Below are 25,880 nucleotides of genomic sequence, written 5' to 3'. Positions count from 1 at the left end.
ACTGATAGACACGAGTCAGTGTACAGATGTCTCCCGGAGAGAGAGGGGACTGAGAGACACCAGTCAGTGTACAGATATCTCCCTGAGAGAGAGGGGACTGAGAGACACCAGTCAGTGTACAGATATCTCCCTGAGAGAGAGGGGACTGAGAGACACCAGTCAGTGTACAGATATCTCCCTGAGAGAGAGGGGACTGAGAGACACCAGTTAGTGTACAGATATTTCCCTGAGAGAGGGGACTGAGAGATACCAGTCAGTGTACAGATATCTCCCTGAGAGAGAGGGGACTGAGAGACACCCGTCAGTGTACAGATATCTCCCTGAGAAAGAGAGTGGGGACAGAGAGACATCAGTCGGTGTACAGATATCTCCCTAAGAGAGAGAGGACTGAGAGACACCAGTCATTGTACAGATATCTACCTGAGGGAGAGAGGGGACTGAGAGACACCAGTCAGTGTACAGATATCTCCCTGAGAGAGAGGGGACTGAGAAACACCAGTCAGTGTACAGATATCTCCCTGAGAGAGAGAGGGGACTGAGAGGCACCAGTCAGTGCACAGATATCTCTCTGAGAGAGAGAGGGGACTGAGAGACGCCAGTCAGTGTACAGATATCTGCCTGGGAGTGAGAGGAGAGTGAGAGCCACCAGCCAGTGCACAGATATCTCCCTGAGAGAGAGAGAGAGGACTGAGAGACACCAGTCAGTGTACAGATATCTCCCTGAGAGGGAGGGGACTGAGAGACACCAGTCAGTGTACAGCTATCTCCCTGAAAGAGAGGGGACTGAGAGACACCAGTCAGTGTACAGATATCTCCCTGAGAGAGAGAGGGATCTGAGGGACACCAGTCAGTGTACAGATATCTCCCCGAGAGAGAGGGGACTGAGAGACACCAGTCAGTGTACAGATATCTCCCTGAGAGAGGGGACTGAGAGACACCAGTCAGTGTACAGATATCTCCCTGAGAGAGACAGAGGGAACTGAGAGACACTAGTCAGTTTACAGATATCTCCCTGAGGGAGAGGGGACTGATAGACACCAGTCAGTGTACAGATATCTCCCTGAGAGAGAGGGGACTGAGAGACACCAGTCAGTGTACAGATGTCTCCTGGAGTGAGAGGGGACTGAGAGACACCAGTCAGTGTACAGATATCTCCCTGAGAGAGAGAGGGGACTGAGAGACACCAGTCAGTGTACAAATATCTCCCTGAGGGAGAGTGGGGACTGATAGACACGAGTCAGTGTACAGATGTCTCCCGGAGTGAGAGGGGACTGAGAGACACCAGTCAGTGTACAGATATCTCCCTGAGAGAGAGGGGACTGACAGACACCAGTCAGTGTACAGATGTCTCCCTGAGAGAGGGAGGACTGAGAAACACCAGTCAGTGTACAGATATCTCCCTGAGAGAGAGGGGACTGAGAGACACCAGTTAGTGTACAGATATTTCCCTGAGAGAGGGGACTGAGAGATACCAGTCAGTGTACAGATATCTCCCTGAGAGAGAGGGGACTGAGAGACACCCGTCAGTGTACAGATATCTCCCTGAGAAAGAGAGTGGGGACAGAGAGACATCAGTCGGTGTACAGATATCTCCCTAAGAGAGAGAGGACTGAGAGACACCAGTCATTGTACAGATATCTACCTGAGGGAGAGAGGGGACTGAGAGACACCAGTCAGTGTACAGATATCTCCCTGAGAGAGAGGGGACTGAGAAACACCAGTCAGTGTACAGATATCTCCCTGAGAGAGAGAGGGGACTGAGAGGCACCAGTCAGTGCACAGATATCTCTCTGAGAGAGAGAGGGGACTGAGAGACGCCAGTCAGTGTACAGATATCTGCCTGGGAGTGAGAGGAGAGTGAGAGCCACCAGCCAGTGCACAGATATCTCCCTGAGAGAGAGAGAGAGGACTGAGAGACACCAGTCAGTGTACAGATATCTCCCTGAGAGGGAGGGGACTGAGAGACACCAGTCAGTGTACAGATATCTCCCTGAAAGAGAGGGGACTGAGAGACACCAGTCCGTGTACAGATATCTCCCTGAGAGAGAGGGATCTGAGGGACACCAGTCAGTGTACAGATATCTCCCTGAGAGAGACAGAGGGAACTGAGAGACACCAGTCAGTTTACAGATATCTCCCTGAGGGAGAGGGGACTGATAGACACCAGTCAGTGTACAGATGTCTCCCGGAGTGAGAGGGGACTGAGAGACACCAGTCAGTGTACAGATATCTCCCTGAGAGAGAGAGGGGACTGAGAGACACCAGTCAGTGTACAAATATCTCCCTGAGGGAGAGTGGGGACTGATAGACACGAGTCAGTGTACAGATGTCTCCCGGAGTGAGAGGGGACTGAGAGACACCAGTCAGTGTACAGATATCTCCCTGAGAGAGAGGGGACTGACAGACACCAGTCAGTGTACAGATATCTTCCTGAGAGCGAGGGGACCGAGAGACACCAGTCAGTGTACAGATGTCTCCCTGAGAGAGGGAGGACTGAGAAACACCAGTCAGTGTACAGATATCTCCCTGAGAGAGAGGGGACTGAGAGATACCAGGCAGTTTACAGATATCTCCCTGAGAGAGAGGGGACTGAGAGACACCAGTCAGTGTACAGATATCTCCGTGAGAGAGAGGGGACTGAGAGACACCAGTCAGTTTATAGATATCTCCCTGAGGGAGAGTGGGGACTGATAGACACCAGTCAGTGTACAGATGTCTCACGGAGTGAGAGGGGACTGAGAGACACCAGTCAGTGTACAGATATCTCCCTGAGAGAGAGGGGACTGAGAGACACCAGTCAGTGTACAGATATCTCCCTGAGAGAGAGAGGGGACTGAGAGACACCAGTCAGTGTACAAATATCTCCCTGAGGGAGAGTGGGGACTGATAGACACGAGTCAGTGTACAGATGTCTCCCGGAGTGAGACGGGACTGAGAGACACCAGTCATTGTACAGATATCTCCCTGAGAGAGAGAGCGGGGACTGAGAGACACTCGTCAGTGTACAGATATCTCCCTGAGAGAGAGGGGACTGAGAGACACCAGTCAGTGTACAGATATCTCCCTGAGAGAGAGGGGACTGAGAGACACCAGCCCGTGTACAGATATCTCCCTGAGAGAGAGGGGACTGAGAGACACCAGTCAGTGTACAGATATCTCCCTGAGAGAGAGGGGACTGAGAGACACCAGCCAGTGCACAGATATCTCCCTGAGAGAGACAGAGGGGACTGATAGACACTAGTCAGTTTACAGATGTCTCCCGGAGTGAGAGGGGACTGAGAGACACCAGTCATTGTACAGATATCTCCCTGAGAGAGAGAGCGGGGACTGAGAGACACTCGTCAGTGTACAGATATCTCCCTGAGAGAGAGGGGACTGAGAGACACCAGTCAGTGTACAGATATCTCCCTGAGAGAGAGGGGACTGAGAGACACCAGTCCGTATACAGATATCTCCCTGAGAGAGAGGGGACTGAGAGACACCAGTCAGTGTACAGATATCTCCCTGAGAGAGAGGGGACTGAGAGACACCAGTCAGTCTACAGATATCTCCCTGAGAGAGGGGACTGAGAGACACCAGTCCGTGTACAGATATCTCCCTGAGAGAGAGGGGACTGAGAGACACCAGTCAGTGTACAGATATCTCCCTGAGAGAGAGGGGACTGAGAGACACCAGTCAGTGTACAGATATCTCCCTGAGAGAGAGGGGACTGAGAGACACCAGTCAGTGTACAGATGTCTCCCTGAGAGAGGGAGGACTGAGAAACACCAGTCAGTGTACAGATATCTCCCTGAGAGAGAGGGGACTGAGAGACACCAGTCAGTGTACAGATATCTCCCTGAGAGAGAGGGGACTGAGAGACACCAGTCAGTGTACAGATATCTCCGTGAGAGAGAGGGGACTGAGAGACACCAGTCAGTGTACAAATATCTCCCTGAGGGAGAGTGGGGACTGATAGACACCAGTCAGTGTACAGATATCTCCCTGAACGGGGATTGAGTGACACCAGTCAGTGTACAGATATCTCCCTGAGAGAGAGGGGACTGAGAGACACCAGTCAGTGTACAGATATCCCCCTGAGATAGAGGGGACTGAGAGACACCAGTTAGTGTACAGATATTTCCCTGAGAGAGGGGACTGAGATCCACCAGTCAGTGTACAGATATCTCCCTGAAAGAGAGGGGTCTGAGGGACACCAGTCAGTGTACAAATATCTCCCTGAGGGAGAGTGGGGACTGATAGACACCAGTCAGTGTACAGATATCTCCCTGAGAGAGAGGGGACTGACAGACACCAGTCAGTGTACAGATGTCTCCCTGAGAGAGGGAGGACTGAGAAACACCAGTCAGTGTACAGATATCTCCCTGAGAGAGAGGGGACTGAGAGACACCAGTCAGTGTACAGATATCCCCCTGAGATAGAGGGGACTGAGAGACACCAGTTAGTGTACAGATATTTCCCTGAGAGAGGGGACTGAGATCCACCAGTCAGTGTACAGATATCTCCCTGAAAGAGAGGGGGTCTGAGGGACACCAGTCAGTGTACAAATATCTCCCTGAGGGAGAGTGGGGACTGAGAGACACCAGTCAGTGTACAGCTATCTCCCGGAGTGAGAGGGGGCTGAGAGACACCAGTCAGTGTACAGATATCTCCCTGAGAGAGAGGGGACTGAGAGACACCAGTCAGTGTACAGATATCTCCCTGAACGGGGATTGAGAGACTCCAGTCGGTGTACAGATATCTCCCTGAGAGAGAGGGGACTGAGAGACACCAGTCAGTGTACAGAAAACTCCCTGAGAGAGAGAGGGGACAGAGAGACACCAGTCATTGTACAGATATCTACCTGAGGGAGAGAGGGGACTGAGAGACACCAGTCAGTGTACAGATATCTCCCTGAGAGAGAGGGGACTGAGAAACACCAGTCAGTGTACAGATATCTCCCTGAGAGAGAGAGGGGACTGAGAGGCACCAGTCAGTGTACAGATATCTCTCTGAGAGAGAGAGGGGACTGAGAGGCACCAGTCAGTGTACAGATATCTCTCTGAGAGAGAGAGGAGAGTGAGAGCCACCAGCCAGTGCACAGATATCTCCCTGAGAGAGAGAGAGGACTGAGAGACACCAGTCAGTGTACAGATATCTCCCTGAGAGGGAGGGGACTGAGAGACACCAGTCAGTGTACAGCTATCTCCCTGAAAGAGAGGGGACTGAGAGACACCAGTCAGTGTACAGATATCTCCCTGAGAGAGAGGGGTCTGAGGGACACCAGTCAGTGTACAGATATCTCCCTGAGATAGACAGAGGGAACTGAGAGACACTAGTCAGTTTACAGATATCTCCCTGAGGGAGAGGGGACTGATAGACACCAGTCAGTGTACAGATGTCTCCCGGAGTGAGAGGGGACTGAGAGACACCAGTCAGTGTACAGATATCTCCCTGAGAGAGAGAGGGGACTGAGAGACACCAGTCAGTGTACAAATATCTCCCTGAGGGAGAGTGGGGACTGATAGACACGAGTCAGTGTACAGATGTCTCCCGGAGTGAGAGGGGACTGAGAGACACCAGTCATTGTACAGATATCTCCCTGAGAGAGAGAGCGGGGACTGAGAGACACTCGTCAGTGTACAGATATCTCCCTGAGAGAGAGGGGACTGAGAGACACCAGTCAGTGTACAGATATCTCCCTGAGAGAGAGGGGACTGAGAGACACCAGTTAGTGTACAGATATTTCCCTGAGAGAGGGGACTGAGAGATACCAGTCAGTGTACAGATATCTCCCTGAGAGAGAGGACTGAGAGACACTCGTCAGTGTACAGATATCTCCCTGAGAGAGAGGGGACTGAGAGATACCAGTCAGTGTACAGATATCTCCCTGAGAGAGAGGGGACTGAGAGACACCCGTCAGTGTACAGATATCTCCCTGAGAGAGACAGAGGGGACTGAGAGACACTAGTCAGTTTACAGATATCTCCCTGAGAGAGAGGGGACTGACAGACACCAGTCAGTGTACAGATATCTCCCTGAGAGAGAGGGGACTGAGAGACACCAGTCAGTGCACAGATATCTCCCTGAGAGAGAGGGGACTGAGAGACACCAGTCAGTGTACAGATATCTCCCTGAGAGAGGGGGGACTGAGAGACACCAGTCAGTTTACAGATATCTCCCTGAGAGAGAGGGGACTGACAGACACCAGTCAGTGTACAGATATCTCCCTGAGAGAGGGGGGACTGAGAGACACCAGTCAGTGTACAGATGTCTCCCTGAGAGAGGGAGGACTGAGAAACACCAGTCAGTGTACAGATATCTCCCTGAGAGAGAGTGGACTGAGAGACACCAGTCAGTGTACAGATATCTCCGTGAGAGAGAGGGGACTGAGAGACACCAGTCAGTGTACAAATATCTCCCTGAGGGAGAGTGGGGACTGATAGACACCAGTCAGTGTACAGATGTCTCCCGGAGTGAGAGGGGACTGAGAGACACCAGTCAGTGTACAGATATCTCCCTGAGAGAGAGGGGACTGAGAGACACCAGTCAGTGTACAGATATCTCCCTGAGAGAGAGGGGGCTGAGAGACACCAGTCAGTGTACAAATATCTCCCTGAGGGAGAGTGGGGACTGATAGACACCAGTCAGTGTACAGATATCTCCCTGAGGGAGAGGGGACTGAGAGACACCAGTCAGTGTACAGATGTCTCCCGGAGTGAGAGGGGACTGAGAGACACCAGTCAGTGTATAGATATCTCCCTAAGAGAGGGAGGACTGAGAAACACCAGTCAGTGCACAGATATCTCCCTGAGAGAGAGGGGACTGAGAGACACCAGTTAGTGTACAGATATCTCCCTGAGAGAGAGGGGACTGAGAGACACCAGTCAGTGTACAGATATCTCTCTGAGAGAGAGGGGACTGAGAGACATCAGTCAGTGTACAGATATCTCCCTGAGAGAGAGAGGGGACTGAGAGACACCAGTCAGTGTACAGATGTCTCCCTGAGAGAGGGAGGACTGAGAAACACCAGTCAGTGCACAGATATCTCCCTGAGAGAGAGGGGACTGAGAGACACCAGTTAGTGTACAGATATCTCCCTGAGAGAGAGGGGACTGAGAGACACCAGTCAGTGTACAGATATCTCCGTGAGAGAGAGGGGACTGAGAGACACCAGTCAGTGTACAAATATCTCCCTGAGGGAGAGTGGGGACTGATAGACACCAGTCAGTGTACAGTTATCTCCCTGAACGGGGATTGAGTGACACCAGTCAGTGTACAGATATCTCCCTGAGAGAGAGGGGACTGAGAGACACCAGTCAGTGTACAGATATCTCCCTCAGAGAGGGGGTCTGAGAAACACCAGTCAGAGTACAGATATCTCCCTGAGAGCGAGGGGACTGAGAGACACCAGTCAGTGTACAGATATCCCCCTGAGATAGAGGGGACTGAGAGACACCAGTTAGTGTACAGATATTTCCCTGAGAGAGGGGACTGAGATCCACCAGTCAGTGTACAGATATCTCCCTGAGAGAGAGGGGACTGAGAGACACCCGTCAGTGTACAGATATCTCCCTGAGAGAGATAGTGGGGACAGAGAGACATCAGTCAGTGTACAGATATCTCCCTGAGAGAGAGAGGACTGAGAGACACCAGTCAGTGTTCAGATATCTCCCTGAGAGAGAGAGAGGACTGAGAGACACCAGCCAGTGCACAGTTATCTCCCTGAGAGAGAGAGGGACTGAGAGACACCAGTCGGTGTACAGATATCTCCCTGAGAGAGAGGGGACTGAGAGACACCAGTCACTGTACAGATATTTCCCTGGGAGAGAGGGGACTGAGAGACACCCGTCAGTGTACAGATATCTCCCTGAGAGAGAGAGTGGGGACAGAGAGACATCAGTCAGTGTACAGATATCTCCCTGAGAGAGAGAGGACTGACAGACACCAGCCAGTGCACAGATATCTCCCTGAGAGAGAGAGGGACTGAGAGACACCAGTCGGTGTACAGATATCTCCCTGAAAGAGAGGGGTCTGAGGGACACCAGTCAGTGTACAGATATCTCCCTGAGAGAGACAGAGGGGACTGAGAGACACTAGTCAGTTTACAGATATCTCCCTGAGAGAGAGGGGACTGAGAGACACCAGTCAGTGTACAGATATCTCCGTGAGAGAGAGGGGACTGAGAGACACCAGTCAGTGTACAAATATCTCCCTGGGAGAGAGGGGACTGAGAGACACCAGTTAGTGTATAGATATCTCCCTGAGAGAGAGGACTGAGAGACACCAGTCAGTGTACAGATATCTCCCTGAGAGAGAGGGGACTGAGAGACACCAGTCAGTGTACAAATACCTCCCTGAGAGAGAGGGGACTGAGAGACACCAGTCAGTGTACAAATATCTCCCTGAGGGAGAGTGGGGACTGATAGACACCAGTCAGTGTACAGATGTCTCCCGGAGTGAGAGGGGACTGAGAGACACCAGTCAGTGTACAGATATCTCCCTGAGAGAGAGGGGACTGAGAGACACCAGTCAGTGTACAGATATCTCCCTGAGAGAGAGGGGACTGAGAGACACCAGTCAGTGTACAAATATCTCCCTGAGGGAGAGTGGGGACTGATAGACACGAGTCACTGTACAGATGTCTCCCGGAGTGAGAGGGGTCTGAGAGACACCAGTCATTGTACAGATATCTCCCTGAGAGAGAGAGCGGGGACTGAGAGACACTCGTCAGTGTACAGATATCTCCCTGAGAGAGAGGGGACTGAGAGACACCAGTCAGTGTACAGATATCTCCCTGAGAGAGAGGGGACTGAGAGACACCAGTCCGTGTACAGATATCTCCCTGAGAGAGAGGGGACTGAGAGACACCAGTAAGTGTACAGATTTCTTCCTGAGAGAGAGGGGACTGAGAGACACCAGTCAGTGTACAGATATCTCCCTGAGAGAGAGGGGACTGAGAGACACCAGTCCGTGTACAGATATCTCCCTGAGAGAGAGGGGACTGAGAGACACCAGTCAGTGTACAGATATCTCCCTGAGAGAGAGGGGACTGAGAGACACCAGTCAGTGTACAGATATCTCCCTGAGAGAGAGGGGACTGAGAGACACCAGTTAGTGTACAGATATTTCCCTGAGAGAGGGGACTGAGAGATACCAGTCAGTGTACAGATATCTCCCTGAGAGAGGGGGGACTGAGAGACACCCGTCAGTGTACAGATATCTCCCTGAGAGAGAGAGTGGGGACAGAGAGACATCAGTCAGTGTACAGATGTCTCCCTGAGAGAGGGAGGACTGAGAAACACCAGTCAGTGTACAGATATCTCCCTGAGAGAGAGGGGACTGAGAGACACCAGTCAGTGTACAGATATCTCCGTGAGAGAGTGGGGACTGAGAGACATCAGTCAGTGTACAGATGTCTCCCTGAGAGAGGGAGGACTGAGAAACACCAGTCAGTGTACAGATATCTCCCTGAGAGAGAGGGGACTGAGAGACACCAGTCAGTGTACAGATATCTCCCTGAGAGAAAGGGGACTGAGAGACACCAGTCAGTGTACAGATATCTCCCTGAGAGAGAGGGGACTGAGAGACACCAGTCAGTGTACAGATATCTCCGTGAGAGAGAGGGGACTGAGAGACACCAGTCAGTGTACAAATATCTCCCTGAAGGAGAGTGGGGACTGATAGACACCAGTCAGTGTACAGATGTCTCCCGGAGTGAGAGGGGACTGAGAGACACCAGTCAGTGTACAGATATCTCCCTGAGAGAGAGGGGACTGAGAGACACCAGTCAGTGTACAGATATCTCCCTGAGAGAGAGGGGACTGAGAGACACCAGTCAGTGTACAGATATCTCCCTGAGAGAGAGGGGACTGAGAGACATCAGTCAGTGTACAGATATCTCCCTGAGAGAGAGGGGACTGAGAGACACCAGTCAGTGTACAGATATCTCCCTGAGAGAGAGGGGACTGAGAGACACCAGTCAGTGTACAGATATCTCCCTGAGAGAGACGGGACTGAGAGACACCAGTTAGTGTACAGATATTTCCCTGAGAGAGGGGACTGAGAGATACCAGTCAGTGTACAGATATCTCCCTGAGAGAGAGGGGACTGAGAGACACCCGTCAGTGTACAGATATCTCCTTGAGAGAGAGGGGACTGAGAGACACCAGTCAGTGTACAGATATCTCCCCGAGAGAGAGGACTGAGAGACACCAGTCAGTGTACAGATATCTCCCTGAGAGAGAGGGGAGTGAGAGACATCAGTCAGTGTACAGATATCTCCCTGAGAGAGAGGGGAGTGAGAGACATCAGTCAGTGTACAGATATCTCCCTGAGAGAGAGGGGACTGAGAGACACCAGTCAGTGTACAGATATCTCCCTGAGAGAGAGGGGACTGAGAGACACCAGTCAGTGTACAGATATCTCCCTGAGAGAGACGGGACTGAGAGACACCAGTTAGTGTACAGATATTTCCCTGAGAGAGGGGACTGAGAGATACCAGTCAGTGTACAGATATCTCCCTGAGAGAGAGGGGACTGAGAGACACCCGTCAGTGTACAGATATCTCCCTGAGAAAGAGAGTGGGGACAGAGAGACATCAGTCGGTGTACAGATATCTCCCTAAGAGAGAGAGGACTGAGAGACACCAGCCAGTGCACAGATATCTCCCTGAGAGAGACAGAGGGGACTGAGAGACACTAGTCAGTTTACAGATATCTCCCTGAGGGAGAGGGGACTGACAGACACCAGTCAGTGTACAGATGTCTCCCTGAGAGAGGGAGGACTGAGAAACACCAGTCAGTGTACAGATATCTCCCTGAGAGACAGGGGACTGAGAGACACCAGTCAGTGTACAGATATCTCCGTGAGAGAGAGGGGACTGAGAGACACCAGTCAGTGTACAAATATCTCCCTGAGGGAGAGTGGGGACTGAGAGACACCAGTCAGTGTACAGATGTCTCCCGGAGTGAGAGGGGACTGAGAGACACCAGTTATTGTACAGATATCTCCCTGAATGGGGATTGAGAGACACCAGTCAGTGTACAGATATCTCCGTGAGAGAGGGGGGACTGAGAGACACCAGTCAGTGTACAGATATCTCCCTGAGAGAGAGGGGACTGAGAGACACGAGTCAGTGTACAGATATCTCCCTGAGAGAGAGAGGGGACTGAGAGACACCAGTCAGTGTACAGATATCTCCCTGAGAGAGAGTGGGGACTGAGAGACACCAGTCAGTGTACAGATATCTCCCTGAGAGCGAGGGGACTGTGAGACACCAGTCAGTGTACAGATATCTCCCTGAGGGAGAGAGGACTGAGAGACACCAGTCAGTGTACAGATATCTCCCTGAGAGACAAGGGACTGAGAGACACGGTTCAGTGTACAGATATCTCCCTGAGAGAGAGGGGACTGAGAGACACCAGTCAGTGTACAGATATCTCCCTGAGGGAGAGAGGACTGAGAGACACCAGTCAGTGTACAGATATCTCCCTGAGAGAGAGGGGACTGAGAGACACCAGTCAGTGTACAGATATCTCCCTGAGAGAGAGGGGACTGAGAGACACCAGTCAGTGTACAGATATCTCCCTGAGAGAGAGGGGACTGAGAGACACCAGTCAGTGTACAGATATCTCCCTGAGAGAGAGGGGACTGAGAGACACCAGTCAGTGTACAGATATCTCCCTGAGCTGATTTGTCTTATTTCCCCTCACAGTTCCGGTTCTTTGCCCCCTCTGGACTGGCCCTTGCCCAGCCAGTACGAAGTCCTGGATCTGAAGATCGAGATGCAGCCGAAAACGCACCACCGAGCCCACTACGAGACGGAGGGCAGCCGAGGGGCAGTGAAAGCCACGGCTGGAGGTCATCCTGTAGTCAAGGTACATTTGTGAGTGGGGGAAGCAGCCGTGTGTGCGGGAGTGTGGGTTGAAGGGGGGGGGGGGGTTGTCTTGCTCAATAGGGGTCACCTCAGAGACGAGTTCCCAGTTCCCCCCCCCCACCTTGTTATCTCAGACCTGACTCTTCACGCCCCGCTTGCCAGTATTGGGAGTATTGAGTTCAGGGCAAGGAGCAAAGCGAGAGATGCAGCGGTCGGGGGTGGGGGCTTCGGGGTTCGGAGGTCAGGGAATGGCAACCTTTGGCCCACACCACTCAGTCATCCGGCAGTGAAGGTAGAAGGAAGGGGAGTGAGAGGAGAGCGACACAGATAGGGAAAGAGATAGAGAGAGAGTGGGGTGGGGGGGGGGGTCAGAGAGAGTGGGGAAGGGAATAAGAGAGTGAGTGAGAGAGAGGTGAATGGAGAGATGGAGAAAGAAAGGGGGGGACGGAGAGAGAGGGTGAGGGAGAGAGAATGAGGCGAGGCATAGAGGGGAGATGGGGCGATCGGGGGAGAGGGAGGAGGAGAGCGGGAGAGAGAGAGAGTGGGGTGGGGGGAGAGAGGGGTGAGGGAGCGAGAGGGGAATTGGGACAGAGGGCAGAGGGGAGGGAGAGAGGGAGACAGGGGGCTGGAGATAGAAGGTGGGGTGGGGGAAAGAATGAGGGAGAGAGAGGGGGCGGGAGAGAGAATGAGGAGGAGGGAGAGAGCGAGTGGGGGGGGAGAGCGCGAGTGGGGGGGGAGAGCGCGAGTGGGGGGGGAGAGCGCGAGTGGGGTGGGAGAGCGCGAGTGGGGGGGGAGAGCGCGAGTGGGGGGGGAGAGCGCGAGTGGGGGGGAGAGCGCGAGTGGGGGGGGAGCGAGTGAGAGAGAGAGGGAGGGGGGAAGGAGGGAGGGAGAGAGAGAGAGAGGGGCGGAGGGAGCGAGTGAGAGAGGTGGAGAGAGAGAGAGAGGGGGAGAGAGAGAGAGAGGGGGAGGGAGGGAGAGAGAGAGGGGGGAGGGAGAGAGAGAGAGAGGGGGGAAGGGAGAGAGAGAGAGAGAGGGGGGAAGGGAGAGAGAGAGAGGGGGGAAGGGAGAGAGAGAGAGAGGGGGAGGGAGAGAGAGAGAGGGGGGAGGGCGAGAGAGAGAGATGGTGAGAGGGGAGGGAGAGAGAGAGTGATGCACGATGAATTGCACAAAGACGAGAGTTGAATACAACTGAGGCTTTATTGCTCTAAGATGTATGGCCTCCCACAGCAGCTGGCAAAATGGCTGCTGCACGGAGGACACGCATATTTATACTCTGCCCACTGGGCGGAGCCAGCAGGCAGGGACTACTGTCGTACCTGTAGTACAGGTCCTACCATACATCACCTAATATAGGTGCAACAGTGGTTTACCACATTCACCCCCTGTTAAAATTGAGTCTGGCGGGGGTGGTGGAGAACTATATACAGCATTTGAATTTACATATACAATATTTTTTGGGAATAAAAATTTCGTTTGAAGTCCAATGGAACAGTTATAGCTTTAGTCGGTCCGGGGCCTTGATGTGCCGCTGGGAGCGACTCAGTGGTGGCGGCGATACCGATGCTGGTCTGGCCTTCGGTGACTCCGGGAGTGTGCCGAAATCCTCCTCATCCTTGGGCGTGGGCAGGGGGAGGACGGATGGTCCTGGGGGGGTTGCTGCTGGGAGCGCCGGGGGAGGGGAGGGTGGTGCCGGGTCGGAGGGGGGGGTGTGTGTGGAACCTGCTGGTGCCAGGTCCCTGAGGGAGACGGTATCTTGGCGGCCATTGGGGTACGCTACGTAGGCATACTGTGGGTTGGCGTGGAGTAACTGCACCCTTTCAACCAACGGGTCCGCCTTGTGGAGTCGTACGTGCTTCCGGAGGAGGACGGGACCTGGAGCTGCGCGCCACGTCGGGAGCGACACCCCGGAGGTGGACTTCGGGAAGGCAAAGAGGCATTCATGGGGTGTGTCATTAGTCGCAGTGCACAGGAGCGACCAAATGGAACGGAGCGCAGTGCATCGGCGAGGATGTGTCTGGCGTAAAGCGTGTTAGTCCGCTGGGCGTAATTCTCTTTCAGTAGCGCCAGGGCTTCCTCGTAGTTCGGCGCGTCCTGGATAAGAGGAAAGACGTTGGAGCTCAGCCTCGAGTACAGTATCTGTATTTTCTGAGCTTCCGGGATTGGGTCTGGTGCAGACCTGATGTGCGCTTCATAACAAGCTAGCCAATGTTCAAAGTCCTTTTTGGCGTCGCCTGATTGCGGATCCAGCTGCAGGCGATCCGGCTTGATGCGGAGGTCCATTTTCTGAAAATCTTAGAGTAATAAATTGATGCACGATCAATTACACAGAGACGAGAGTTGGATACAACTGAGGCTTTATTACTCTAAGATGTGTGGCTTCCTACAGCAGCTGGCGAAATGGCTGCTGTTTCGGGAGCACACATATTTGTACTCCGCCTACTGGGCGGAGCCAGCAGGCAGGGAACTACCCCCGTGCCTGTAGTACAGGGCCTCACCACACATCTCCTAATATACATCAGTGGTGACAACCACAAGGGGGAGGGAAAGAGAGATGGGAGAGCGAGAGAGAAAGGGGGAGGGAGAGAGAGGGGGACGTAGAGAGAGAGAGGGGAGTGGGGGAGGGAGAGGGGGAGGGAGAAGAGAGGGGATGGAGAGAGAACTAACGGGAGGGAGAGAGGGGGAAGGGAGAGAGAGAGAGAAAGGGGGAGGGAGAAGAGAGGGGGATGGAGAGAGAACTAGCGGGAGGGAGAGAGAGGGGATGGGGGAGAGAGAGAGAGAGAGGGGATGGGAGAGAGAGAGAGAGGGGATGGGAGAGAGAGGGAGGGGGCAGGTGAGAGAGAGAGAGAGGGGATGGGAGAGAGAGGGAGGGGGCAGGTGAGAGAGAGAGAGAAGGGGTGAGAGAAAGAGGGACAGGGAGATGGGAAAGGGAGATAGAGAACAGGACAGAGAGAAAAAGGGAGGGTGCAGGAGAGAGCAGGGAGGGTGGGGGGAGAGAGGGCGGGGGCGAAGATGGGGAATGAAACGAGAGGGGAAGGGAGCAAGAGAGAATGGAGGCAGAGCAAGTGAGAGAGCAGCATGGCGTGGGAGAGGGCGAGCGAGAAATGAGGGACGAGGCCAATGAGTGGTGGAGGCAGTGGCATGGAGGGGATGGTTCGAGAGAGAAAGTGCAGCAGAAAGGAGGAGGTGGGAAGAGAGTAACACCGAGAACAGGAGGGAGAGAGAGAGATGGGGAGAGAGAGAGACGGGAAGGAAGCGGGAGGGGGATGGGAAGGGAGCGAGAAAGAGAGAGTGAAAATGTGGGGGGAGCGGAATCAAGTGAGAGAGAGAGAGAGAGAGTGGAGGACAGAGATAGAGAGAGTCAAGAGAAAGTCACTGGGGTCACTGAAACCGGGGAATGAAAGTTGTTCACAACCTAGAGCTGCTGAAGGATTTCAAATGCAGATACAAAAACATAGGGAATAAAAAAGAAAATCTGACAGGCCGTGGGGCTCCCAACATCCTCGAAAGGTCACAGCGTGACCTCTGGCCTAGATCACAGGCTTCAGTCATATTTGACTGAACGGACTGCGTTTCAGAGAATGATGTTTCTTTCTCCATTCCTTAATTAAAAACAGAACCAGTGGAATGGTGTTTTTTTAAACACAGCTCTTTGGTGTGGTCCCAGTGTAAATATTTGAAATTTTTTCATTGCCGACTCAGTTCACAGCAGTCCATCTGTAATTATTCTCGCTGAGAATGAGAGGTTCGCACGGAGGGTTCATTGCTAAACTTCAGCCCACTCCAATCTCACACAGTGAGAGCAAAGCTCCCTCTACACTGCCCCCATCAATCACTCCCAGGACAGGTACAGCACGGGGTTAGATACAGAGTAAAGCTCCCTCTACACTGTCCCCATCAAACACTCCCAGGACAGGTACAGCACTGGGTTAGATACAGAGTAAAGCTCCCTCTACACTGTCCCCATCAAACACTCCCAGGACAGGTACAGCACGGGGTTAGATACAGAGTAAAGCTCCCTCTACACTGTCCCCATCAAACACTCCCAGGACAGGTACAGCACGGGGTTAGATACAGAGTAAAGCTCCCTCTACACTGTCCCCATCAAACACTCCCAGGACAGGTACAGCACGGGGTTAGATACAGAGTAAAGCTCCCTCTACACTGCCCCCGTCAATCACTCCCAGGACAGGTACAGCACGGGGTTAGATACAGAGTAAAGCTCCCTCTACACTGCCCCCATCAATCACTCCCAGGACAGGTACACACAGGGTTAGATACAGAGTAAAGCCCCCTCTACATGGTCCCCATCAAACACTCCCAGGACAGGTACAGCACGGGGTTAGATACAGAGTAAAGCTCCCTCTACACTGTCTCCATCAAACACTCCCAGGACAGATACAACACGGGGTTAGATACAGAGTAAAACTTCCTCTACACTGTCCCCATCAAACACTCCCAGGACAGGTACAGCACGGGGTTAGATACAGAGTAAAGCTCGCTCTACACTGTCCCCATCAAACACTCCCAGGACAGGTACAGCACGGGATTAGATACAGAGTAAAGCTCCCTCTACACTGTCCCCATCAAACACTCCCAGGACAGGTACAGCACGGGGTTAGATAGAGAGTAAAGCTCCCTCTACACTGTCCCCATCAAACACTCCCAGGACAGGGACAGCACGGGGTTAGATACAGAGTAAAGCTCCCTCTACACTGTCCCCAGCAAACACTCCCAGGACAGGTACAGCACGGGGTTAGAAACAGAGTAAAGCTCCCTCTACACTGTCCCCATCAAACACTCCCAGGACAGGGACAGCACAGGGTTAGATACAGAGTAAAGCTCCCTCTACACTGTCCCCATGAAACACTCCCAGGACAGGTACAGCACGGGGTTAGATACAGAGTAAAGCTCCCTCTATACTGTCCCCATGAAACACTCCCAGGATAGGTACAGCACGGGGTTAGATACAGAGTAATGCTCCCTCTACACTGTCCCCATCAAACACTCCCAGGATAGGTACAGCACGGGGTTAGATACAGAGTAAAGCTCCCTCTACACTGTCCCCATCAAACACTCCCAGGACAGGTACAGCACGGGGTTAGATACAGAGTAAAGCTCCCTCTACACTGTCCCCATCAAACACTCCCAGGACAGGTACAGCACGGGGTTAGATACAGAGTAAAGCTCCCTCTACACTGTCCCCATCAAACACTCCCAGGACAGGTACAGCACGGGGTTAGATACAGAGTAAAGCTCCCTCGACACTGTCCCCATCAAACACTCCCAGGACAGGTACAGCACGGGGTTAGAGTCAGAGTAAAGCTCCCTCTACACTGTCCCCATCAAACACTCCCAGGACAGGTACAGCACGGGGTTAGATACAGAGTAAAGCTCCCTCTCCACTGTCCCCATCAAACACTCCCAGGACAGGTACAGCACGGGGTTTGATACAGAGTAAAGCTCCCTCCACACTGTCCCCATGAAACACTCCCAGGACAGGTACAGCACAGGGTTTGATACAGAGTAAAGCTCCCTCTACACTGTCCCCAACCAACTCTCCCAGGACAGGTACAGCACGGGGTTAGATACAGAGTAAAGCTCCCTCTACACTGTCCCCATCAAACACTCCCAGGACAGGTACAGCACGGGGTTTGATACAGAGTAAAGCTCCCTCTGCACTGTCCCCAACCAACTCTCCCAGGACAGGTACAGCACGGGGTTAGATACAGAGTAAAGCTCCCTCTACACTGTCCCCATCAATCACTCCCAGGACAGGTACAGCACAGGGTTAGATACAGAGTAAAGCTCCCTCGACACTGTCCCCATCAAACACTCCCAGGACAGGTACAGCACGGGGTTCGATACAGAGTAAAGCTTCCTCTACACTGTCCCCATCAAACACTCCCAGGACAGGTACAGCACAGGGTTAGATACAGAGTAAAGCTCCGTCTACACTGTCCCCATCAAACACTGCCAGGACAGGTACAGCACGGGGTTAGATACACAGTAAAGCTCCCTCTACACTGCCCCCATCAATCACTCCCAGGACAGGTACAGCACGGGGTTAGATACAGAGTAAAGCTCCCTCTACACTGTCCCCATCAAACACTCCCAGGACAGGTACAGCACGGGGTTAGATACAGAATAAAGCTCCCACTACACTGTCCCCATCAAACACTCCTAGGACAGGTACAGCACGGGGTTAGATACAGAGTAAAGCTCCCTCTACACTGTCCCCATCAAACACTCCCAGGACAGGTACAGCACGGGGTTAGATACAGAGTAAAGCTCCCTCTACACTGTCCCCATCAAACACTCCTAGGACAGGTACAGCACGGGGTTAGATACAGAATAAAGCTCCCTCGACACTGTCCCCATCAAACACTCCCAGGACAGGTACAGCACGGGGTTAGATACAGAATAAAGCTCCTTCGATACTGTCCCCATCGAGTGGGCCTGGCACACTGCAGCGAAATGTCCCTTCTTGCCACAGACCTTGCAGAGCGCACTCCGGGCCGGGCAGCGCTGCTGGGGGTGTTTTGTCTGTCTGCAGAAGTAGCACTTGAGACCCCCGGGGTTGGTTGGCTGCCGCGCGGCGCAGGCCTGGGTTTGGCTGGGGGCTGTTGCTGATGGGGTCCACGATGGGGTGTTCGCTTGCAGGATCCACGATGCCCAAGAGGGGTGGGCCTTGTGGTCGGGAGCATACACCTGTACATTGCATGAGGCGACTGTGGGCGAGATCGCTAGTTTCTTGGTCGCCGCGAGGTCGAGGGTAGCCCCTTCTAAGAGGCGCTGGCGGATGTAGGCCGACCCTATGCCCGTAACAAAAGCGTCCCTGATTAGGAGTTCGGAATCTTCAACGGCCGAAACGGCCTGGCAATCGCAGTCTCTCACTAGGACGTGCAGGGCACGCCAGAAATCTTCCACAGACTCACCGGGGAGTTGATGCCGCCTGGACAGGTGGAGCCTGCCGTAGATTTTGTTGGTCTGCTGAGTGTAGTTCTCCTTCAGCATTGCCATGGCCTCAGCGTAGGTCGGTACGTCCCGGATGAGGGGAAAGATATCGGAGCTCAGCCGCGTGTAAAGGATCTGGAGTTGCTGTGCCTCTGAGCGTGGTTCTGTACCAGATCCGATGTAGGCTTCAAAGCAAGCTAGCCACTGTGCGAAGGCCGACTTGGCATTGTCTGCTTGAGGGTGCAGCTGCAGGCGATCAGGCTTGATGCGGAGGTCCATCGTTGTAAAATCTCTGCGTAATAAATTGATGCACTATCAATTACAACGAGGCGAGAGTAGGGAGTGATCGAGGCTTTATTACACAGAGATGTGTGGCCGCCTGCAGCTGCTGCCGAAATGGCTGCAGTTCGGAGAGCACACACATTTATACTCCACCTACTGGGCGGAGCCAGCAGGCAGGGATGTACCCCCGTACCTGTAGTACAGGGGCCTTACCGTAATATGCGATGTATACTATACAACAGTGGTGACTACCACAATCCCGCTGCACTGTTCCCGTCAAACACTCCCAGGATAAGTACAGCACGTGGTTAGATACAGAGTAAAGCTCCCTCTACACTGTCCCCATCAAACACTTTCAGGACAGGGACAGCACGGGGTTAGATACAGAGTAAATCTCCCTCTACACTGTCCCCATCAAACACTCCCAGGACAGGTACAGCACGGGGTTAGACACAGAGTAAAGCTCCCTCTACACTGTCCCAATCAAACACTCCCAGGACAGGTACAGCACGGGGTTAGATACAGAATAAAGCTCCCACTACACTGTCCCCATCAAACACTCCCAGGACAGGTACAGCACGGGGTTAGATACAGAGTAAAGCTCCCTCTACACTGTCCCCATCAAACACTCCTAGGACAGGTACAGCACGGGGTTAGATACAGAGTAAAGCTCCCTCTACACTGTCCCCATCAATCACTTCCAGGACAGGTACAGCACGGGGTTAGATACATAATAAACCTCCCTCTACACTGTCCCCATTGTCATAATATACACCAGTAAATCATGGCGCAGACACACACTGATGGACACACAGTGGGACCAATCAACATACTCAACACCGCAGCCAATCACCAGTGAGAGCACATGCACTATAAAGACAGGGGGCATCAGAGTTCCTGCTCATTCAAGTAGCAGCTAGCTAGGAGGACAGAGCTCACAACCTGCTGAGTGCATCAACTGGTTAGGACAAGGCAAAGGTCTTTAGTTAAAGCTAGTATCGTATTTATCCACAGTTCAAATATGTTTAAATAGTTAACCTTTTAATAAAATAGTGTTGCACTACTTCAAGTGTTGGTGACCTGTATGTGATCCAGAACACCCAACACATCATGATATCAGGAGTTGAGGGATATTAGCACTTCTTAGACCTACCTGCAAGTGATCTGCCTTCCGCCAGCATTCCGTCATCCTGCAACATGGACAACATCAGCCCGCCGCCGCCGCTCCGCATCGCCGGCAACCTCGGGGCCAACTGGAAGATTTTCAAACAGCGCTTCCAGCTCTTCCTCGAAGCCACGGACAGGGAGGGTGCCTCGGACACCAGAAAGATTGCTCTTCTCTCCACGTTCGGGGACCATGCCATCCACATTTTCAACTCTCTCACCTTTGCAGATGATGAAGACAAGACGAAGTTCAAGACGGTCCTCCTCAAGTTTGACACTCACTGCAGCGTAGAGGTGAATGAAAGTTTCGAGCGCTACATGTTCCAGCAGCGTTTGCAGGGTAAGGACAAACCTTTCCAATCCTTTCTAACGCACCTCAACATCCTTGCGAAACCTTGCAGCTACAGGCCCACCTCCGACTCCATGATACGCGACAGATCGTTTTCGGTGTTCAGTCGAACCCCCTACGTCAGCAGCTCCTCAAAGTAAAGCAACTCACCCTAGCGACCGCCATCGAGACCTGTGTCTTACATGAAAACGCCACGATTCGGTACTCCCATATACAAGCGGCAGAAACGGCGCGGCAAGGTCCCCACGAGGTGGAACGGGTCCAGGTGATTGAGCACCTCCAGGGCCTCAGCTTGGATGAGGGCGGCCATTTTGCATGCTTTTCGCAGACTCCCAGGCTTGTACGCACCAAACGAGGGGACGGCGACGTGGAGGAACGTAATGCGCAGGCCCGCACCACGCAGGACCGCACTGTGCATGCACGGTGGCGCAGCTGACACCACGATGTGCGGCAACTGTGGCTCCGCCCATTTAAAGCGGCAATGCCCCGCAAAATCTCGACAATGCCTACGATGTGGCAGACTTGGCCACTATGCTGCCTGCTGTCGAGTAGCTCAGCCTTCCAATTCATATCTCTTCAGCCAGCCTCGCAGGAATGTCCGGGCAATTCAACCCACGGTCACCGAGTCCGATGCGGACCTCCCACACAGCAGTGACACCGAGGACCCGAAGGCGCATTTTCGAGTTGGTATGGTGACAAAAAACAGGCTGTCCCCGAAGCAAAGACACCAGCCGCTGTCGGTATACAGCATCGATCCAGACGATGAGTGGTGTGCCAACCTGACGGTCAACCGGTCCCAAATACGATTCCGCCTGGACGCTGGTGCCCCCGCCAATCTCATGGCGTGGTCTGCTTTCCAAAGCCTTCGTGTCAAACCAACCATCCTTCCATCGGCCTGCCAGCTATTGGACTACAATGGCAACATCATTCCTGCTACCGACTCGTGCCAACTCGAAGTGACGCACAAGTCACGAAAAGCCATCCTTCCTTTCGAAATTGTGGGCTCCTCGAAGGACTCTCTGCTTGGCGCACAGGCGTGCAAGCTGCTAAACCTCATTCAAAGAGTTCACTCTCTCTCTCCTGATGACACGTCTGCCTTCCAGGATGCTGACTTCAGGGCGCAACTCAACGCCATCATTGATCAGCACCGCGACGTTTTCGAAGGCATGGGCACGCTCCCATATACTTACAAGATCCTACTCAAACAGAATGCCACGCCTGTGGTGCATGCACCTCGCAGAATCCCAGCACCCCTCAAGGACCACCTCAAGCAGCAGCTGCCGGACCTCCAGAACCAAGGAGTGATCTCCAGAGTTATGGAACCAACCGACTGGGTCAGTTCCATGGTGTGCGTAAAAAGGCCTTCCGGCGAGCTCAGAATCTGCATTGATCCAAAGGATCTGAATCGCAACATAATGAGGGAGCATTACCCAATCCCCAAGCACGAAGAGATCACATGCGAGATGGCTCGGGCCAAGCTCTTCACCAAACTTGATGCCTTGAAAGGATTCTGGCAAATTCAACTAGCCAGATCCAGCAGGAAACTGTGTACCTTTAACACCCCTTTTGGCAGATATTGTTACAACAGGATGCCGTTTGGGATTATATCGGCGTCAGAAGTATTCCACAGGATCATGGAACAAATGATGGAAGGCATTGAAGGTGTTCGCGTCTATGTTGACGCCATCATCATTTGGTCCACCACCCTGCAGGAGCATATCAGTCGCCTCCAGCGCGTGTTCAAACGCATACGGGAGCAGGGCCTACTCCTCAACAGAGCCAAATGCTCCTTCGGCCAGACGGAACTCAAGTTCCTCGGGGACCACATCTCCCAGTTGGGTGTGCGGCCGGATGCGGACAAGGTGGCTGCTATCACAGCCATGAAAACGGCAGAGGACAAGAAGGCGGTCCTCCGATTTCTGGGCATGGTCAACTTCCTGGGGAAGTTCATCCCTAACCTCGCCTCTCATACCACAGCTCTCAGGAACCTAGTCAGGAAGTCGACAGACTTCCAATGGCTTCCTGCCCACGAGCGCGAATGGAGAGAACTCAAAACCAAACTTACCACGGCCCTGGTATTGGCCTTTTTTGATCCAGCGAAAGAGACAAATTTCTACCGATGCCAGCCAATCTGGCATTGGGGCAGTGCTCCTGCAACGTGGTGAGGCCTCATCATGGGCCCCCGTTGCATATGCGTCACGCGCCATGACCCCCACGGAGCAGCGCTACGCGCAGATAGAAAAGGAGTGCCTGGGCCTGTTGACCGGTGTCGTCAAATTTCATGATTATGTGTACGGCCTTCCCCAATTCACCGTCGAGACCGACCATCACCCGCTGGTCAATATAATACAGAAAGACTTGAACGACATGACGCCTCGCCTCCAGCACATTCTGCTCAAACTCCGGCGATACGACTTCCAGCTCGTGTACACCCCGGGCAAAGACCTGATCATAGCCGACGCTCTGTCCAGGGCAGTCAACACCCCGTGTGACCCAGCGGGATTCGTCTGCCAGGTTGACGCCCACGTGGCCTTCGTGGCCTCCAATCTACCGGCCACGGATGAACGCCTCGTCCAAATTCCCCGCGAGACTGCGGCTGACCTCCTGCTACAGCGTGTCATGCGCCCACCTAACAGACGGGTGGCTCAAGGGCCAATGCCCGCAGTTCTACAACATCAGAGACAATCTGGCGGTTGTCGATGGTGACCTCCTGAAGCTGGACCGCATTGTTATCCCACACAGCATGCGCCAGCTCGTCTTGGAACAGCTACACGAGGGCCATCTTGGCGTGGAGAAGTGCTGCCGACGGGCCCGAGAGGCAGTGTCCTGGCCCGGCATTAATGACGACATAGCCAACGCAGTGCTCAACTGCCCCACTTGTCAGCGGTTCCAGCCGGCCCAACCACGTGAGACCCTACAGCCCCATGAGTTGGTCACGTCCCCTTGGTCCAAGGTGGGCATCGACCTCTTCCACGCGCTGGGCAGGGTCTACGTCCTGATTGTAGACTACTTTTCAAACTACCCGGAGGTGGTACGCTTACACAACATCACATCGTCTGCAGTCATCCGTGCCTGTAAGGACACCTTTGCTCGATACGGCATCCCACTCACTGTGATGTCGGACAATGGGCCCTGCTTCGCAAGCCAGGAATGGTCCAACTTTGCCAGGAGGTACAACTTTGTGCATGTGACATCCAGTCCCCTGTTCCCCCAATCTAATGGCAAAGTGGAGAAGGGCGTCCACATAGTCAAACGGCTCCTCTGCAAGGCTGCTGATGCTGGGTCCGATTTCTACCTCGCCCTGCTGACCTATCGCTTGGCCCCACTGTCCACTGGCCTGTCGCCAGCCCAGCTGCTCATGGGTCGCACCCCGAGGACGACGGTGCCGTCCATTCACGTCCCAGACCACGACCACGTTCCGGTCCTTCGCCGGATGCAGCTGTCTCGTGCACAGCACAAGGCGGCTCATGACTCCCGTGCAGCTGATCTCCCTGCTCTGGCTCCAGATGACAACGTCCGCATCCATCTTCCGGATGGTGGCTGGTCTGCAACCGCTGTTGTCCATCGGCAGGCGGCCCCCCGCTCGTTCCTGGTTCATCTACCGGATAGCTCCATTCTGCGCTGCAATCAACATGCCCTTCGTCTCGTTCCGCGCTCGCTACGTGATCCTCCACCATTGCCACGCCCTCCTGTTGACCCTGACCTGGACTATGCAGAGATTCCAGTCACTTTCATCGTCCTTACTCTGACGCAGTCCAGCCCACTCCTCAGCCGATGGCTCCTCCGCTCCTCAGCTGATGGCTCCTGACCCACCCTTGAGGCGGTCAACCAGAATTTGTCGCCCACCTCAGAGACTTGATTTGTGAACTTTGCACTAATGGACTCTCTGGTCTGTTCTGTTCTTCCGTTTAATCGTTCAAGTGGTTTGTATATAGTGTTCATCTCGTTATTCTTGTGACACACTGTTTCTGCACCAGGCACCTTCCCATGTAAATAGCTTAGTTTTATGTACATAGTCCTGTAAATATTTCGCACACACGTAGTCAGGAACATTCGCCATACACTATTTATTGTCACGCAGGCACATTTGTTTATATAAAAGGGGGAATGTCAGAATATACACCAGTATATTATGGTGCATACACACACTGGTGGACACACAGTGGGACCAATCAACACACACATCACCGCAGCCAATCACCAGTGAGAGCACACGCACTATAAAGACAGGGGGCATCAGAGTTCCTGCTCATTCTAGTAGCAGCTAGCTAGGAGGACAGAGCTCACAGCCTGCAACACAGACATTAATCATGTGCTGGGTGCATCGACTGGTTAGGACAAGGCAAAGGTCGTTAGTTAAAGCTGGTATCGTATTTACCCACAGTTCAAATATGTTTAAATAGTTAACCTTTTTAATAAAATAGTGTTGCACTACTTCAAGTGTTGGTGACCTGTATGTGATCCAGAACACCCAACACATCACCCATCACACATTCCCAGGACAGGTACAGCACGGGGTTAGATACAGAGTAAAACTCCCTCTGCACTGTCCCCATCAAACACTCCCTGGATAGGTACAGCACGGGGTTTGATACAGAGTAAATCTCCCTCTGCACTGTCCCCATCAAACACTCCCAGGACAGGTACAGCACGGGGTTAGATACAGAGTAAAGCTCCCTCTACGCTGTCCCCATCAAACACTCCCAGGACAGGGACAGCACGGGGTTAGATACAGAGTAAAGCTCTCTCTACAGAGTCCCCACCAAACATTCCCAGGACAGGTACAGCACGGGGTTACATACTGAGTAAAGCTCATCCTACACTGTCCCCATCACACATTCCCAGGACAGGTACAGCACAGGGTTAGATACAGAGTAAAGCTCCCTCTACACTGTCCCCATCAAACACTCCCAGGCCAGGTACAGCACGGGGTTAGATAAAGAGTAAATCTCCCTCTGCACTGTCCCCATCAAACACTCCCAGGACAGGTACAGCACGGGGTTAGATACAGAGTAAAGCTCCCTCTACACTGCCCCCATCAAACACTCCCAGGACAGGTACAGCACGGGGTTAGATACAGAGTAAAGCTCCATCTACACTGACCCCATCAAACACTCCCAGGACAGGTGCAGCACGGGGTTAGATACAGAGTAAAGCTCCCTCTACACTGCCCCCATCAAACACTCCCAGGACAGGTACAGCACAGGGTTAGATACAGAGTAAAGCTCCCTCTACACTGTCCCCATCAAAAACTCCCAGGCCAGATACAGCACG

The 25,880-nt window shown here is 53.2% G+C and overlaps 1 protein-coding gene across 1 annotated transcript in view; it reads left to right on the top strand.

Annotated features, from left to right (window-relative positions):
- The window catches only part of LOC140419817 (nuclear factor of activated T-cells, cytoplasmic 4-like), a 637,302-nt gene that overhangs the window by 109,416 nt on the left and 502,006 nt on the right, over positions 1-25,880 (top strand). The window contains exon 2 of the mRNA XM_072503830.1: positions 11,696-11,858. Coding sequence (XP_072359931.1) covers positions 11,696-11,858 — 163 coding nt within the window. The remainder of the gene's footprint in view (positions 1-11,695; positions 11,859-25,880) is intronic.

Source organism: Scyliorhinus torazame, chromosome 5, assembly GCF_047496885.1.
Source record: "Scyliorhinus torazame isolate Kashiwa2021f chromosome 5, sScyTor2.1, whole genome shotgun sequence".
NCBI lineage: Eukaryota > Metazoa > Chordata > Chondrichthyes > Carcharhiniformes > Scyliorhinidae > Scyliorhinus > Scyliorhinus torazame.
Note: the sequence above shows the minus strand (reverse complement) of the source record. Positions and strands in the feature narration are given on the sequence as shown.